Source organism: Leuciscus leuciscus (genome assembly GCF_965113295.1).
Source record: "Leuciscus leuciscus genome assembly, chromosome: 2".
In the NCBI taxonomy this organism is placed as follows: Eukaryota; Metazoa; Chordata; class Actinopteri; order Cypriniformes; family Leuciscidae; genus Leuciscus; species Leuciscus leuciscus.
The window spans coordinates 36,902,735-36,920,505 of NC_138726.1; the positions used below are offsets into that span (position 1 = coordinate 36,902,735).

Below are 17,771 nucleotides of genomic sequence, written 5' to 3' on the forward strand. Positions count from 1 at the left end.
GACTGAATATGAACTTAAATTGTAAAGTAAATGAACTTACTTTCCATCCGATTATAGCGTAGATAAAAGCACAGTGGAGTACAAACCGCAGCTGAACTTTCTGGCCTCCCGTTGCATCGCCATTATGAAAACGGACACGAGAGTATTTAATAAACCCTATTAATCTTGTTGAGAGAGCAAGTTCATTGGTGCACTCTTTCTTTCCCTGCTCTCTCAATCAATCAGCCGAGCTCTGCTAATGTATTCATGCGAAACGCACAGCACAACTTGTTTGACAGAGCTCCGAGAAAAGAAGAATTTATGAAGTCTTTCCTTCCACCGCAGCCAGTCCAAAGAAGCCCTTAGCCACTCTCACGATCAATACCTGAGCTGGTAAATATATGATCTATAATTATATAGGGAAAACATTAGCCATATATCTGTTGTCAAGACGAGGCTTGAGTGGAATTCACATAATGTGACTCGAGGCGTTTGATTTGCAGAGTTGAATCTGACTCTGGGACCCCACAGTATTGATAAGGGAAGCAGTCCAGAATCTGTTGAACAGGTCAGGTGACACTCCCGTCTCAGTCATGATGTCATTGCTTTCACAGGGGCGCAGAAGCTGTCTTATGAGTTCACACTGTGAGGAGAAATTCTGTACTACACCGCTGACTGATGTACAAGGGGAAAGCAGGGGATTCCTCTCTCTTTCTTTCTCCCTCTCCTTTCATTGGAAAACGAGATCTATCCTTATTCTTGTGTTTGAGATTTGTATCGAAATGTTATGTTGTAAAAGGAATATTCCGGGTTCAATCCTAGGCTACTTATGCTCTATCGCCAATTTTTTGACATTTTTGTGGTCATTACCACAAAAATTTATTTTGAGTTGTCTCCACTTTTCTTTAAAAAAGCAAAAATCTAGGTTACATTGAAGCACTTACAGTGAAAGTGAATGGGGGCAATCAGCGTGTTAACAGGATTTTAGTGTTAAGAATTGCTTACTAACCTTTTCTGTAGTTATATCCAATTTTAATAAACCATAAACCCTAAAATGACACTAATTTTTATTTTATTTTAACATCTGCACAGTTCAAATAATACACAAGTTGTAAAGAAAGAATTAATGTGTTTTTATAAAATTATAAGCTTCACATTTCTGCTTTTAAATCTTCCAAAGAATTGGCCCCATTTCCTTCCATTATAAGAAAAACAAGCGTCAAGTCTAGTCGAGATTATTTATTTGTTTATTTATTTTGTGGTACTGCCAAAAACCTTAACCTGTAGGCCTACACTATTTGAATATTCCTTTAATGATACAAAAAAATGTTTTAGATGTCAGTCATGTATCTAGTAAATCATCTTTTAAAAGAACTCTTTCAGTGATCATAAAAAAGTTGATTTTTTCAAGCCTGGCACTGGTGTGATCCCTTTGTAGTTTAACCTTTACAGTTCAGTCGCTCCATTCAGATCACATTCACCAAGGCAGCCCCTTTTTCATGCTATGGAGAAAGGGGAGCAAATGCAGGGGGAGACGGAGCCATGTCCGGGCAGAGGCGAGGAGAGAGGGATGGAGACTTCTCTTGAGACTTCTTTGGGGGGAGGAGAAAAAAAAGTGCAGTACTCTGCTTCAAAGAAACATTTCCATAATTGCCCTGTAACTCGGCCATAATAGCTGAGGAGGCTGAGAAAGGCACAATCTTTCAGATGGCTGAACGGTAAAGGCTCTCACCACCTTTCTGTCTTTCTCTCTCCCTTTCTTTCTCCGTCCTCTTCCTTTTACACCCATAACCCTCTGCCCCACTTGTTGTCTTTCAGATGGAGTGAAAGAATTCCTCTCTCTAACCTCTGTCAACAAAGGGCATGAAATTAGCGCTCTCCACAGCCCCGCCTCCTGTCCTACAGAGTGTCACTCTCTCGTTCTTTTGTCCCCGGACCTGCCAGAGAAAGAATCAACTGACAAATACCCCCCCCCCCCCCTGCACCTTCATCGCTGTGCATTCGGTTGCTGTTTTCATAGTGTCCCAATCACATTTCCTACATTTGACATGCCATTACTGTTCAGCTCAGATGGTGAACGCCTTCGTAAATTTGCCTCTCTGTGAGGCACAAACAACTCAGTGGTTCTGAAGATGTTGAAGTTTTTTTTTTTTTTTTTTTATATCATAAAACTAATCCTGGCTTTAGCATACCAGACACTGGAGGCTGGTGCTTTTTGTATTTGTGTGTGTAAAACAAGATTTGGGGGTGTAAATATGGTTATCTCTTCTCTGAGGCAGCAGAAGTGTTCAGATGGCCTGTAACCTCATGCACAGTGACAGTGTGGAACATGTGTCCTCTATGCTTTTACTGTTTTCTTCTATAGCCTTACAGGTCATCTAAACACGTCAGCCATGTCTGAGAAAAAAATTATAATAATTCTACACACTCTGCTGTGTGTGTGTGTGTGTGTGTGTGTGTGTGTGTGTGTGTGTGTGTGTGAGAGAGAGAGAGAGAGAGAGCGAGAGAGAGAGAAAGAGAGAGAGAGAGAGAGAGCTCTGAGCTGTGTGTATGTATGTGTTTGCCAAGCTAACAATCAGCAGTGCCTCATAAAAGGATTAGTGACCTCCACAAAGAGAACAGGGCTCTTCAAAGCTTCTGCAGGGTTACAATAGCGCTGACATTTGTCCTGCTCAGTGCAGGGATGGGGTGTGGTGGGACATCGTCGCCACAGAGCACACTGACAGAGAGGGGTGGACAGGGGCACGGCACAGGGCTGGTCCTCTCTTTCACAGCCTGACTCTGGCCCCTTCTGCAGCCCACTCTGGTCTTCATGTCCTCCTTCGGTCCTGTCCATTCATGCAGAAGCCTGCTGATGACTCCATTGGCTGGTTTTCTCTAAAAGGTTTAGCCCTGTCTGTCCTCCCTCTCGGCATCAATGGCAAATCAGAAAGATAGATTAGATTTGCCTTTGATTCCACTGTGTTTCATCGCTTTCCCCCAACCAAATTGGTATTTAACAAAGCATTCCTCACAGTGAGTGGTACAGCTATGTAGCTCTGTCATTGATGTAGAGGGAGAATGATACTTGGAGATATAATGGGTTAGTGGTGGCTAATAGACTGAATTGCCATTTATTTGGAGAGTGTCAATGGTGCTGAATTTCCCACAGATGCTGCAGTTCTGCTGTGCTCAAAAGGACAGGTTATGTATGTATTTATGCACATTTATGACATTATCCCATCCAACCTACTCAATCTCCTTATATATATATATATATATATATATATATATATATATATATATATTATATATATATGTGTGTGTGTGTGTGTGTGTGTGTGTGTGTGTATGTATGTATGTATGTGTATGTATATATATATATATATATATATATATATATATATATATATAAGGGTTGTGTGTGTGAGTACATTCACATTGTGCTTATGTCTGTTTGTAAAGCTTTAGCAGCAACATCACCTTTGGAGCAAGTTGAAAGCTAAACTTAAATGCCTAATTATTCAGACAGTTTAAAACTATTGTTAAATAATTAAATTAAATAATTGTTAATTGCAATTGTTTTAAATTTCTGTTTAATTTTATTTATTTATTTACTAGGTAAAAGTAAAATGTTAACAATTTATGCATCTTTAATGTTATCTAGAGCAACATTACATAATAATAATTTATATATATATAATATTATGTTTCTTGTTAGCAATTTCTGCTAATTAATATATTGTGTAGGCTATACGCGGGGGGAAAGGGCTCCAGTTGCTGGAAGCGTTGGAATAAAAAGAGGAGTCACTGTTGATTATTGCTCATTAGCCACAAGGACATCCACTTAACTGAATAAATGAGTGACACTAACAGCCCCAGTCGGAATGTCCTCCGCGTAGCTCAGAGCAAAATGTTCATTAATGCTCTCTATTTGCTAAGTTGAGAAAGAAAGCGGTTGGACACGTATGGCGACATCGGTATCGGTGATTACTTTGTTTCTGGCGAGGCATTTTAATCCTTAATTTCATGCGATGATCAGAGACGCCGAGAAGCCCAGTGTCATATTTGCAGGAGCATTTCAAATGGATTTTAATGATCAAGAGTGGCCCAGGTCCCTCAGCGCCTAATATGCGCAGAATACACACTAAACAAGCATCAATATTTATGACAGCCCTGAACGGGCTTTTCACTGTAAAAGGCGGGTGATTTCTGCTGGAAAAAATTATAATAATTATATATATATATGATTAAGTCTCTATTGTCGATCTAACGCTGATTCTGTTATATTTTGCTAATGAAAGAAATTGTATATATAGGCAACATAAAAGTATTTTTTTTTCTACATGAATATATATATATATAATTATTTTGAAGAAGTAGCCTACATTTGATTACCACAACAAATTAGAGTATACAATTTAAAATTTCGATATTTTACTGGTAGCCTATAGGGTTTTATCAGAATATTTTGCTCTACACTATATTCGGGTATAGGCTAGGTAGTAGACCTACATTTCTAAACCATGTTCATTTTAAAAAGAAAAAAGTGGCATACAGACGTTTAAACAAAATGTCTTACAACATCTTAATGTTTAATTTATTTAGTGTTAGCTTAATATTAAAACGATTATATATTTTTATTGTAGTTTTTGTTATAGCAATCAGTGTGTAGCCTAATATGCGTCCTCGATCTGATGAAGTTCAAAATGCACGCAAGTCTCTGCAAGCTTGTTTGCCACTGGCCTCGCGCTCTCCCTCTTGACCTGCACGGTGCGCGTGAGAGGGTCAGCACTGATTGGAGAATGTTGGTCACTCGCGCGCGGTGTCACTTGCTGCGCTCTAGCTGGTGGCGCTCTTCCGAGTGAGCGCCAGAACGATGATTACATCAATCAGTGACACAAACGTCACACAGCGTTTTATGAATATTCATAGCCAGCTCTTACTTTGAACGGAATCTCGGAGAGATTGGCTGATTGAATAGGCTGATATAAAAACAAAATAGCGGACACGAGCAATTGTATTTTATTAGTGCAAGACAGATCTGTTTTCTTGCCTCTAGGTTATTAGGCTGCAGTGCATTGTAGTTCTATAAGAGAGGCACAGTATACAGACCGTAGGCCTACCAGTTGACCATGCTGGGAGAATTTGTGCTCCGTGTCAATAAAGCATCGGTAATGTGACAGGTTAAACATTGCGATCATTTTATTTATTTTAATTATTCTTAAACATTGTCATTATTTTATGTCTTAGTGGTGTGTGTGATTGTTTCATTCTAAATGTATAATATTATTTTAATGCAAGTAGGCCTAGTGTGCATTTCAAGAGGTTTTTGTAGCCTATTTTAATTTTGATTCCTGAAAATATAGGCTAGCCTACTGTTCTTTTCTGATTATTTGATTTTTTTTTTTTTCTGTCTTTGAGACGCGGAAATTAAATTTAACATTTAAACCTACGCTAATAATTATTTCGCCATTATTTATCATGTATTTAGCTGCGCTGAATGTGGTCTTCAAATTCAGTGATGTCATTTTGTCTAAAGTGTGTCATAATATTCCACCAGGCACTTTTCTCATTGGGAAATTGCTAGCCTTACATTGCTTAACACTCTGCTCATAAGCTCCCAGCAAATTTCACAAAAAGAACGAAGGATCCCAAAATGCCCATGGTCAACTTTCTCGAATAAATGACATAAATGATAGATTATGGTCAAAATGGCTAAATCCATGTAAAGGCCGTTCAGAGTGGACTGTAGAGGGAGCTCCAACTCTAAATTTCTCCCAACTTTGGAAACCCTTAAACAAAGCTGCTGCCATGCAAATCATCTTCAAGAGGGAAAACGCACATAAATAAATAATTTCGCACAGTATCGGAGGCATATGGCAGGCAGCACAACATCAATGTCTGATTAGAATTCATTACATTTTTAAAAAGCAGAATCTCGAAAATTATAAATAGTCGAGATTACATTAACCATCTGCACAGAGGAAAGCGTTTAACTTTTTTGTGTGACTTTCCTCTTCAAAGAGGAAAATATTCAATTCTCATTACAGTGAAATTGAGTTGTATGCTATTTCAACCCAATAAAAATGAAATAATTATTCATTTCATATTGGCTGTTCCGCCTCGGTGGGGATAATCCCCATCCATTAATATCCAAATGCGCGATTCAAGAAGGAGCTAATTACAGTTAAGTCGCTGAAATAGGAAAATACTTCAAATCCTCCGTTTCAAACCTCATAACCTCGAGTTAACGTTTCCCATGCCTTTCAAAACACACACTGAAACCGTTTCCGCACAGAAAAGCTTACAACATGACATTTCTAATATCATTTAAAATATTAACACCCCATTGTTTTCAAAGAAAAAGGAAAAAGTGACGGTAAAGTTGCAGCGGTTCATTTATTAGCCAAAATATAGACTTTCTTGTACAATTTCGGATCACAAGTATATACATTTTCTTTACGTTATATACAAAACATTTCAACATCAAATCCTCACAGAGCTTACAAAAGAAAATGGGACTCACAGACTACTTGGCCTGACAGCATTAACATCAGCCATTGTACACAGGACATGCTTACAATGTAAGTATACAGAAGTGAGTTATTTTTATTTTACATTCCTTACACAGGTTAAAATGGGAAGTAAACAAAAAGGAGAGAAAAGACTACGAGGACGAGAGGGCGGATAATACCATGGCAGCTTCGAGTTGGTTCTGGGGCCTATGGGGATATAGAAGGGAAGCATGAAAAAACACGGGGCCAACACAAAACTAAATCTGCAAGCAACAACGTTTTTGAAATCAACATTCTGAAATATGCCATCGACGCACTGGAGATTTATTGGTTTGACATCTGGTTTTATTATTGCACAAGCACAATATATAAATCATGTTTAAACCACGGTAGCCTATACCAGTACCCGAGCGCGTGACTAGAAGTCATGCATTAACATTATGTGATACTCAAATGCAAATTAACAATAACAATTAAAAAAGAATCTCGCTAAATTAAAGTCATGGACAGATAATAAGATCTCTGCTCTTACCGTCTTTGAACAGGATAGAAGGCTGTTTTTAGCAACTTTTTCTCTGATTCCAAGGCACTAGATCTTTCTGAAATAATAAAACCAATAACAACAACAAGAAAAGGAAAAAAAAAATCAATGTAAATGCAAATTTATTACTGATGTTTTCATTATTATTATTTTAAAAAGCAGAGTCTTTTTAAAAACATCTTACAGCCAGTTGTTGAGAAAAGTTTGCGGCCTAGAAATATTAAAATTCGCCCACACTAATACACCTTTTCAAAAGGCAACCTAAATACTTTCCCCACAAATTCAAGTGAACAGACTTTTTTCAGTATTTGAACAGGACAAAATAAAAGACAAAACAATATATATATCAGATAAGTACTCTCCACTAGACAATTGCATTTCAAGTGTAATTAATTCTTTTCACTTGAATTTTTCACAGTAGTGATCAAATGAAAATGGATTTAGGGAAGAATAAGAATGGTGCGTTTCCAGTCTGTTAGTACAGTCTTAACGGTGTCAATAAAAAGCATTATTTGCACATCTCTGCGCTTCTCAGTGTGGGTGACATGTACCTGTGACTGTGGACTCGGAGTTTTGACTCCTGTCCTCTGCTTGTCTGCTGTACAGCGCAAGGCCATTCGCCGAAACCTGGTTACTGAGTCCTAAGTAGTGGTTTGAGTTCAGCAAAGCGAGCTGGTGTGCGGTGAAACCCCGATTTGTCCAGCTCTGGATTTTCCCTACGGGACACGAAAGGAGTCTGTGAGGAGTTATGATGGTCTGAGTGGCGGACGCAGCGGAAGTCCCGTTCATCAGAGGAGATTTTCGTGGATTGTCTGGAGTTGTGGCAGTCTCTGCCAAAGACCAGATCTTAGGTTTTGGAGCTGGAGGTGGGTTGTTTTCCGAGGGCGGAGAGTTGATGATGGCCTGGTTGAGTTTGACCGGCTCACCGTTGGCGTGTTCTAAACTGTTGTGGTTGTGATGATGATGATTGTGATGGTGAAAATGCTCTGCGCGGTCGCCGTGAATCTCTTTACCGTCTTTCACCATTGCTTTGAACAACCTTTGCTCCGGTCCTTGTAAATCCTCATAGCCGTCCGAAATTTCGGAGTCGCTCCTGCCGTCCAGTTTCAAATCAGAATGCAGTTCGTCCTGCTCGTCTAAATCGTCCTTATTCTCAATATTCTCCGTGTCAATATTCTCCAAATCGATTTCCTCCTCGTCCTCGCGTTTGTCGCCGTCCTCTCCCTCGTGATCGCTGTTGTAAACATTTCCGTCTTCGTCCGTGCGACTCCGTGGGGCCCAGGTCATCTTGTTCTCCTTCTTTAGCCTCCTCCTGGCATTGGCGAACCAGGTGGACACTTGAGTGAGGGTCATCTTAGTGATGATGGCCAGCATGATCTTCTCGCCTTTGGTGGGGTACGGGTTTTTCCGGTGCTCGCTTAACCAGGCCTTGAGTGTGCTGGTGCTCTCCCTGGTGGCATTTTTGGGTCTGGAAGGGTCTCCGAACTGGTACTGACCATATGGGTAAAAAGCCGGATGATGGTGAGCAAATCCAGGATGCTGGACGCCCGGACTTTCCTTCAGTTCGTACTGTGCGCCCTTAAAAACACAGAACACGGATCCAACATTAATGCGTTTCACTATCATTATTCTTGGCCTGGCACATACTACGTTTTCTTGTACTCAGTTGCAGTTCCCTGATGTATTGTTGCTGAATACATTAACTACGTAAATGATTTTCAGTCTATGCGAGCAATTAGCTATAAAAGCCAGGATTGAGATTTGTTTGACCTAATTAATTAAATCGACTGAGGCTACTTTGCACTTTATATACTTTATATAAATTATTCCAAATAAATGTACAAGATTTTGCAGCCACATATTATTTATATTTATTCTCTGTGTGTATAAGCTTTACATAGGTTATTTGCTTTCATTCTGAAGACGTGTCACAATTGTCGATTTTAGCTATAATTGAGCCTATTGTTATTTATTAAAATCACAAGCGCACACACTCTACTCTTATTTTTGTTTTAATACAGCTATCGATTAATTCATTTGCCTATATTTTCAGTTCTTTTTGTATTTACTAAACGGGATAAAAAATAAAAAAAGTTCACCACCGTTTTGCAAAACTAACATCAGTAATGATTGGTACTGAAACAAAACCGAAGTAAAGGATTGTGTGACATAAAAAAGAAAAGAAAAAAAGTTTACTACATTTGAGTTTGAAAGAGAAAGAACAAACAGCATAAGATAATTAAAGGATTACTCACCAGCTGGTTGAAAATGGACAGATCATTTGAATAAGGAAGAAAAGCTCCATAGCTTTGTGCGGCAGCGAAAGGTGATCCGTACATAGTGGAGAGAACATTAGAGAGCGCTCCGGACGGGCTCGAGTCTGTCCCGGCTCGGGCACTGCCTATCCCCTGCCTGTCCTGCGGGTATATGGGTCGGATGTACTGATATCCCAGCTGTGGGAAAGACATTGTTGTGGAGAAAGTCTACTGAAGTCACAAAAAGCGGCGAATCGCCCTCTTGGTGCGCACCACGATATCCACTTTACAGTGAGTACAAAGTGACAGGGAAGTCTATATTTCCTCCGAAAGAGCCAGTGTAAACGATCCGATTGCGCTTTCCTCCCTTACTTCCCTATTGATCTGAATGGACTAAGGTCAGGTCCTTACAGATTGCTTTAGATTATTGGAACTCCTTTTTGTGATTGACATTTTTAGTCGTTCAGAAGCTCCTCCTATTTCTCAAGTCTCACCCCCACTTACAGAGCGCCTCTCTCTCCTCCCTCTCTCTCTCTCTCTGTCTCCCCCTCTCTCGCTCCGCTCCTGCTCTCCGTCTGGATAGAAAGTCCTCTGACGTCGCCATCTCTTATTTGAATGAGTTTCAGATCTCATTTTATGGCTCGCCAATCATTTCATTTGTTATTTGTTCGCCGCTTCAGCCCTTCCAATTTCTTGTTACTTCTCAAAATTTTTGCTCATCCACAAAATGGTAAATATTTTATTCTTGTTGAGTCATTAACTTCCCGCAGATCTTTTGTGTCTTTATTTTCCTCGCGTCTCTTCCACGTGAAACGAAGAACGTGAAAGTTTAAATCGGACAAAACAGCTAGATTTGTTGTGTATGCTCTTACAAAATAGGCTATAGGCTACTAATGGAAATTATGTGAAGAGTGTTTTTAGTTCATCTAACACGGAACAAGCCAGTCGAGGTCCTCTGACGCCTTTAGTGAGAAACATCAAAACAGTGGCTTTTTACCGTTCACCTTCAGAGTAAGTTGACAAGAACCGAAAAATAAATAACAAGATAATTTCGTAATGTGCGCTGTTGTGGATTTCAGCGTGGTGCATTTTAATTTGAACTATGTAAAATTATTATTATTATTATTAATATTGTCATTATTATTAGGCTATTATTTCTACCACTATATATCAAGCTGTCAGTCTTCAATCTTTTTTGACGTATTAAAATATAATCGCAAATGTTTCAATTGCATTCATGTGTAAAAGCTTCTGTTCTTAAAAAAAAAAACATATTTTGGGCGATTAACCTACAGGATTAGCCTACTCTACAGATAGACAGATATCCTCTGAAAATATCTGATATAATACGCGCCCGTCTGTAAATAATACGGATTAAAACAAAGGACGATGATCACGATTGAAATTCCTTGAATCAATATATGAAAATATGCAGGAAACATACATAATCGTATTATGCTTCTAGTCTAGTGTCATCATATGTCTGCTAATCGTCTTCCAAACAACGGCACCGATTAGTTTCGTTTATTTGAATATAGGACGACTAAATCTCAGTTCAGTAATGAAAGATTAGGGTGAATCAACTTCGGCTTGGATTTACTTGTGGTTTCCAAGAACGCACTGTGTCTCATAAACCTTCCATCTGCTTTTTAAAGATATAGTTATTGTTATGACATCCTAATATCTGGAATGTCATTTGTATTGGCTCTTTACTTATTTAAGGACTCCCGGATTTCCATGGTCTCTTTACCACGTGCCTGCTGTTTTGACGTCTAACAATGCAGGATTACGGGGTTATTAATTAGAACAGCAGTCTGATGCCTTTCAGAGCGCATGGTAATAACTACATAACCGTCAATAACGCACACGGACCTGCAGAGCTAACAAGAGCTCTGAGCCCACCCGGCTGACCCCACAGCACTGCGCCATCTGGGACGATGCAAAACACAGCTAACCCTCTAGGTTTCAAGCAGTTTTGTTTTCTTTTTATCCATATTTCAAGTCGAATTTATCTACAAATATTTGCAATTATTTTGATGTAAACGTACTGTTTTCAAACAGCTGTATTTAGTGAATTAGGAATCACGGTGGGGAAAGGATAAGTGTGCGTGCTGGAGTCCGCCCTGCAGCGCTCTGAGTTCGGATGGACACGTGTCTCATCCCGGGACCTGTCAGGGCCTCAAGGTTTGCCTCTGATTTATTGGCCCAATCAAATACACATGCACTAACTTAACACTTTCACACTGACCCAGGAAACTGGCACAGCCATAAAAGCATTAGGATGGTGTTTTCTTCCTGCCTTCTTCTCCCACCCCTTTGGAAGCCCATGTAACAATTTAAATGAAAGGCTTAAGCTTTATTATTATTATAATTCGTGTATAATTGTATTATAATAATAACAATAAAACGACATCAAACAGTTGCATCAGTATTATTAATAAGCATAATGCCAATATGTAGCCTACGTATTATTTTTTCCTTCTTTCTTTCTTTCTTTCTTTCTTTTTCTTTTTGTTTATTTGTTTGTTTTACATATAGCTAGCATGACTCCATTAAACGCAGGCCAACATTTCAAAGCACCGCACTAATATCACGTGTATAAATAGGGCAATCTTGGATGTGTGACTTGAGGGATGGTTTCTGTGACTCTTTTACTAGCAATTATGCAGATGACACCATTTCGCATTCTCCAACACGCATCCAAATAAACAAGCAGAGACGTTGCGCTCAAAAGCGTTTCCTTATGCAATACACAAGATGCCTGCGACAGCGCTGATCAAAGACTTCAAACAGGGGCTCTTCAAATTACACCTTTGAATCAGCTCTATAATGCCGAGGCGACAGAAAACAAGTAACACGTACACCATCGCACATGGTCTTTTAGGGGCTTTTCTGATCCGATCTGTTAATTGAGGTGACAAAGGATTTAAAAAGTAAACACACTTAATGACCTTTCATGTGGATGTTCGGCAGGGGGAGGAATGAGAAATATGTGTGCGAGGGTGACTGGCCCAAATCACATTTTCTTTAACAGCTCTGGCAAACAGGATTTTGTTTGGTTGATTTTCAGTAGAGTCGAGAAGGGGAATCAGATTGCAGGTTAAAGAGTTTGAATTTTGCATTCAAATTTTGGGTACAACAGGAAAACGGCTTAGAGTGATATAGATGCTTTAACTTCATTAGAATCGCAGAATCACCAGTGCTGGATTGATTGGTCCAAAAAAAAAAAAAAAAACGGATTTTCCTATAAAAGCATTTTATAATTTCATCACAGTCCATCCACGATTTTTATAGAACAGCTGCAAAAAATATTACTTTTCCCTTTGCATTTAAGTTTGCACATCATCATTAAAATTAACTAGAGCAGTTCGTTTTAATGCCGTTGCACAAAATATGTATAGGGAGAAGTTTTAATTTACTTGTATAAAACATATAGCCTATCTGTGTGTTAGGCCTAGTCTAAAAAATCCAAATAAACACATTTATGTCGATGAAATGGCTGAGGCAATTTACTCAAATACCTACATGCTTTCCAAAATGAACTCAACAAGTGTACTTTCTGAATATGTTTAAAGTTTAATTTTTACTGTTAGCATAATTTGACTAATGTTATTTTAATTAGGTTTCTCCAATCAGTCGTGTCTATTAAAGAGATAACTTGCACTGGAGGAGAAAGTGACGAGTTTTGAACTGTTCCCTGGGCACACGCAGCAATTTGGAGCAAATTAAGAGTAGTCAATGGACTGCAACTTATTAAAATGCTCTAACAAATTGTATCAAACACCAAATTCAAACGGCAACGCCTGTTTTAACCCTTCATTAACCAGAGGACCAAAAGCTCCATCAGAGCTGACCTTGTCCTATACTGAACATCTACAGGTGGTTTAGATTACACACTCTGGCGTCTCTACATTGTATGGGGGGTGTCTTAACCTTTACGCTTTCTTTATACTAACACGGGCGGATTTAGACCTATTGTTTTCAAAATAACAAGGGGCCTAAATAGAAAGAAGGGGGGAAATCTTCAATTTATCCTACCTATCCTATAAATGTTAATCGTATTATACTGTGTGCAGCCTATGGCAATTCAAGCAAAGCACAGACGGAAAGGGAAGAAAAATCATTTTCCTCAGCACCAACGCTTCAACGACAAACTCCAGTCTATTAAGTGACTGCTGCAGTCTGTGTGCTGAGGTTGCGGAAATCTGGAGGGACTTATTCTCGATTGTTTCATCGGCTGTGGATGTGATACGGGGCAGGCGTATAGTCGGAGCTGCGCGGTCATAAAGTGGGAATTTGGATTTGGTAAATTGCGCAGCCAGCGGCGGCCACGCGCAGTAATTGATTGAGAAGGTCAGAGCACGCGCTGCCCAGTCTTCGCGCGCTGCTTTGGTAAATATTTTGTTGGCGGGCTTCGAGTTGTTCTATTAGCAAGGCAGGGTCACTTTCATTTATCGCTATTTGCCAACATCTGCCCTCTCAGCAAAGAGTGCACCTTTTTTTTTCTTTCTTTCTTTTTTTTCTCAGTTGCTTTTTAGAGTACATTTATAGAGAATGACTATATGACCAGGTTTTCATTTTTCTCTCTACTTTTGTGGGTCATTCAATAGTATCTGACATAATAATAATATTAATAGCCGAATAAAAATAATGCTAATAATAATTATAATATTATTTGAACAGTTATTAATTTGAATACTATAATAATTGTATTATTTGTAGCTATTATTTTTTTTATTATGAATAAATTAAATAGTAGTAACAACTAAAATAATGTAATGTTTCTTGAAAACAAAGCACAGAAAACTGTGCAGTGTCTCCGGACCATCTTCACAAAGGTGATTTGAATATTAGCCACATGCATGTTTTCTGCACTGCTGCCGGCCTTTCTCTGCGTGGTTGTCTCCTGTATCAGTAACAAAGCAGCCATTGATTTTATGGTAAAGTCACTTTGCAAAGGGAATGAGTTCCTGTGGCCGGGGATATCAGTGTGTTACACGGGTATAGCCCAGGTAACAAGATGAGCATTGATTCAGCATTACAGCTGATCAATACTGAAATAAGTAACTTCAGGCCTGAATTAAAATACAAGTTGGGGCTTGCTTTTCTGCTGTCAGTTTATGGACAAGTGACAGAAAGACACACAGGAGCAAGACTGCAATAAAGTGTGTGCATGTGTTCAAGGGCACAATCACCTATTGGAACTTTCAGATTCTTTGTTATGTTGACAGATGGAAATTCAGTTCTCTTAGCTATAAAACTGTCATCTGGGCAAATGCAAATTACTGTGCCAATGAAGACAGTAGATACCATTCCAACTGCATGTTAATAGTAGCCTAATGACTGTAAACAGCCTGGTCATTTATACTAGATGTTTCATGTGGTGGCACACACGTCAACTACTCCTTTCAAAACTAATTCAGTATAAACCATGTAAAGTATTATTGATCCTTAGTTCTGTGACTTGCCTGAAGACATTACATTGAGGGGTCAGTAATAAACCACTTGGACTATACTAAAACCATCACTGAACTACTAAATAACATTCTTGTTGTACTTGATTAAGTGATGCAGCAAACAATTTCTAAATAATTTGACCTGAATATTTTTTAGGCCAAAGAATGCCTGTTTATTATGTACATGAAGTACATAAGGAAAATATGTATCGATCGCAAGTTGAAGGCAGCCACTGGGAAGGATTTTTTCTTATAGAAGATGTTTGCCTGAAGCATGTTGTGTTTAATGTCTATAGAAAGATTACAGAGTGCCCCAAGTATCATATTGAGCTGCTGGACGTAGCATGCACACATATTAAAGACATCTTCCATCAGCCACAGACCTACAGAGTGGATCTACAGCTAATACAAAGAAGCTGTTTGAGTAATCCAGTAATAATCTAAATGTGTGATTTTAATGCAGTCCATTGACGATTGCCAGCTCTTTCGCTCTCTCCTTTTTCCTCCAGCTGCTGTAGCAGGTTTGTATATAGCTGCAGGAGAAGCAGCTGTACTAACACAGAGGCCTCTATCCACCCAGAGGCACTGATAACCCTGCGGGAAGAATGGCTCACAGAGCCTACATATTGATGCCTCCTCAAATATAAAGCCAAGTAGGTTTTTAAAGTTTGCATGGCTTATAGCTTACCAAAAACTAGCCTCTTGCCTTCTATGAAAAATAAGGCAAGCTAGTTTTTTTTCCCCCCAACATTATTATTTTTCATAACGGGCAAATGGCAAACAGTAGTGCAAGTCTGTTATCACGTCTAGACTGAATAGTATTATGGCCTTCCGTGTGTGTGTGTGTAATCCACAATATTGAGTGGCACAGCATGCCAACACACTGAGGTCAGTACAGTTTATACTGCCAGCACTTATACTCAGCATGCAGTTAGTGATATGACAGACCACATAAGAACTGTCCTCATGTATACACTCCAGACTAAGTGTGTGTGGTACAATAAAAGCAGACCGTATACATATAATGCTATTTTATACAGCAGCGTTCAATTTCAGAGATAACTGATTTTGTTGTATTTATTTTTCTATATTCCTTTATTTGTATGTCTAATACATGCCTGTGCTGGAATAAATCAATGCAGCCAAATATAATAAACAGAAACACATTTGACCGTTTTCTGGAGTCCTCAGACCTTGGGATAACAAGATTGCTCCGTTTCTTTTGTGTGCAGCCGAGTGTAATTGTTTGTAGATTTAGCTTTCAGAGTTGACTTGTGAAATTGAGCAAATGTTAACCCACTTTATTTCTCTCTGTGTGTGTACGCATGTGTTTGTGTATTTGGGGCCATTTGTTACCTTGTGAGCAGTGGAGCAGCAATGGACTCAGCTGGTAGGTCACTCCACTGTGACCCAGTGATGATTACATACACACACAGACACACACTCCCCTAATTCCCTTTTCATACACACAGGCTTGGGAAGAGCTGCCAGATTTTCAGAACAATGCCACCCTCATCATCACCGTTAACGCCTCTCTCCTCCTCAGAAACATCCCAGATCCCAACACGCCTCTATATTATCCTCACATATCAATGTCTGGCAGTGTCAGTTATGGCTGGTCTTGTCAGAAGCTTAGCATGTGAGCAATCAAATCACTTCCATCTGTATTCCGCAGATTATGAAAAGCTATTAATGATTATACGCAGCACCTAACTGAACAATTTGAAAGAGGGTGAATTGACCTGAATAAGAGGTTTTACAGCGCTACAGAGATTGATGTTGATCATGGCTATTGGATATCCAAGTTTTGTCCCAAATTATGCAGTATATACTCTCAGGGAAAAAAAGAACAAAAGCTGTCAGTGGGGTGGGACCCTTTCAAAAGGTACACCTAATCTCTGCAGGACAGTGGCCCTCCAGGAGCAGGATTGGACACCCCAATTTTATTCGATTATTTTGACATTTAGCATCGGAGTCTGATAGCCCCTCCCTCTCCGGAGAAGAGAAAGCTGCTACAGTTTAATGCAAACTTTTCCCCAGTTAAATAAGTGGATCATCCGGGCACTTGTTCTTTTCGGAATTGTCACTGTGAACACACTACTCAGACTATTTATATTAAACAATGGCATAGACTAGAGCACAAGTGTGCAAGTTGGGATGCACCTCCAGTTTTTCTCTTTCCTAAAAATCATGACTGTGTTCGACCACACAGCTCGGTGGAGATGCTCACCAGCGGCGGGCAGACATCGGCGCATCTCTCAGTAGAATGGTTGTGAAGGATTAATATGTTAAACTGAGACTATCTAAAAGCATAGAGCTCTGCTGGGCTGCTCTCCCTGTCTCTCCTCACTCTCTCAAAACAATCTGCTGGTGCAGTGGATTAGCGCGTGTGTGAGAGAGAGAGTCAAGAAGCCGCATACGCATGTATAAATACAAGCATTATTATATATTGGAAAAGTGTCTTTGCTATTCCCCTGGTCCCACTGAGCTCCTGCAGCGCTCTTGGTGACTTGGGCCTCAGGCGTAGCTCAGGAAAAGGCAAATCTACTAATGCTCTTAGCATCAAAACAATAAATCCTGGAGTTATTTTCCACCATGTTTAATTAAATATTTTGAGAAGAAAACCTGGCTGATTGATTTGCCTCGGCCATTGATTCACTATTGATTTGGCACTGTCAAGGGGCCTCCACAGCACTACTTGCTAAATGGGTCGGAGCCCTGAAATAAATGAAGTACTTTCACAAGCTTTAACAAAATCAACTTTGCGAGCCGCTCCTACAGGTCCAGGTCCAACGCTCACGGGGGTTTGTGACTGGATGCCTCTCCTCCTGAGGAAAATAAGTCCTCAAACTGCATTTTGTATAAGCATCGAATAAATGCTGGATTATGAAATTATAATGCCCAATAAATTGTCTTTGTCTTCCTGTTGCATTTATTGTGCTTGAACGTGGCCCACGCGGCTCCTTTTGACCCCCACAGTGCATTAGCTCCCCTTATTTCCTCAAAACACTCGAAAAGAGAGTGATATTAATAATCCCATTAC

General features: G+C 39.5%; 1 protein-coding gene across 1 annotated transcript; it reads right to left on the bottom strand.

Moving 5' to 3' along the window:
* Positions 1-6,341: 6,341 nt before the first annotated feature.
* On the bottom strand, positions 6,342-9,728 carry irx3a (iroquois homeobox 3a). Its single transcript, XM_082161167.1, has 4 exons — positions 9,273-9,728; positions 7,569-8,595; positions 7,009-7,075; positions 6,342-6,683 (listed from the first exon to the last, which is right to left on the bottom strand). Exons 1-4 carry the CDS (start codon positions 9,483-9,485, stop codon positions 6,629-6,631), a joined length of 1,362 nt encoding a protein of 453 aa, XP_082017293.1. The 5' UTR covers positions 9,486-9,728; the 3' UTR covers positions 6,342-6,628.
* Positions 9,729-17,771: the final 8,043 nt, after the last annotated feature.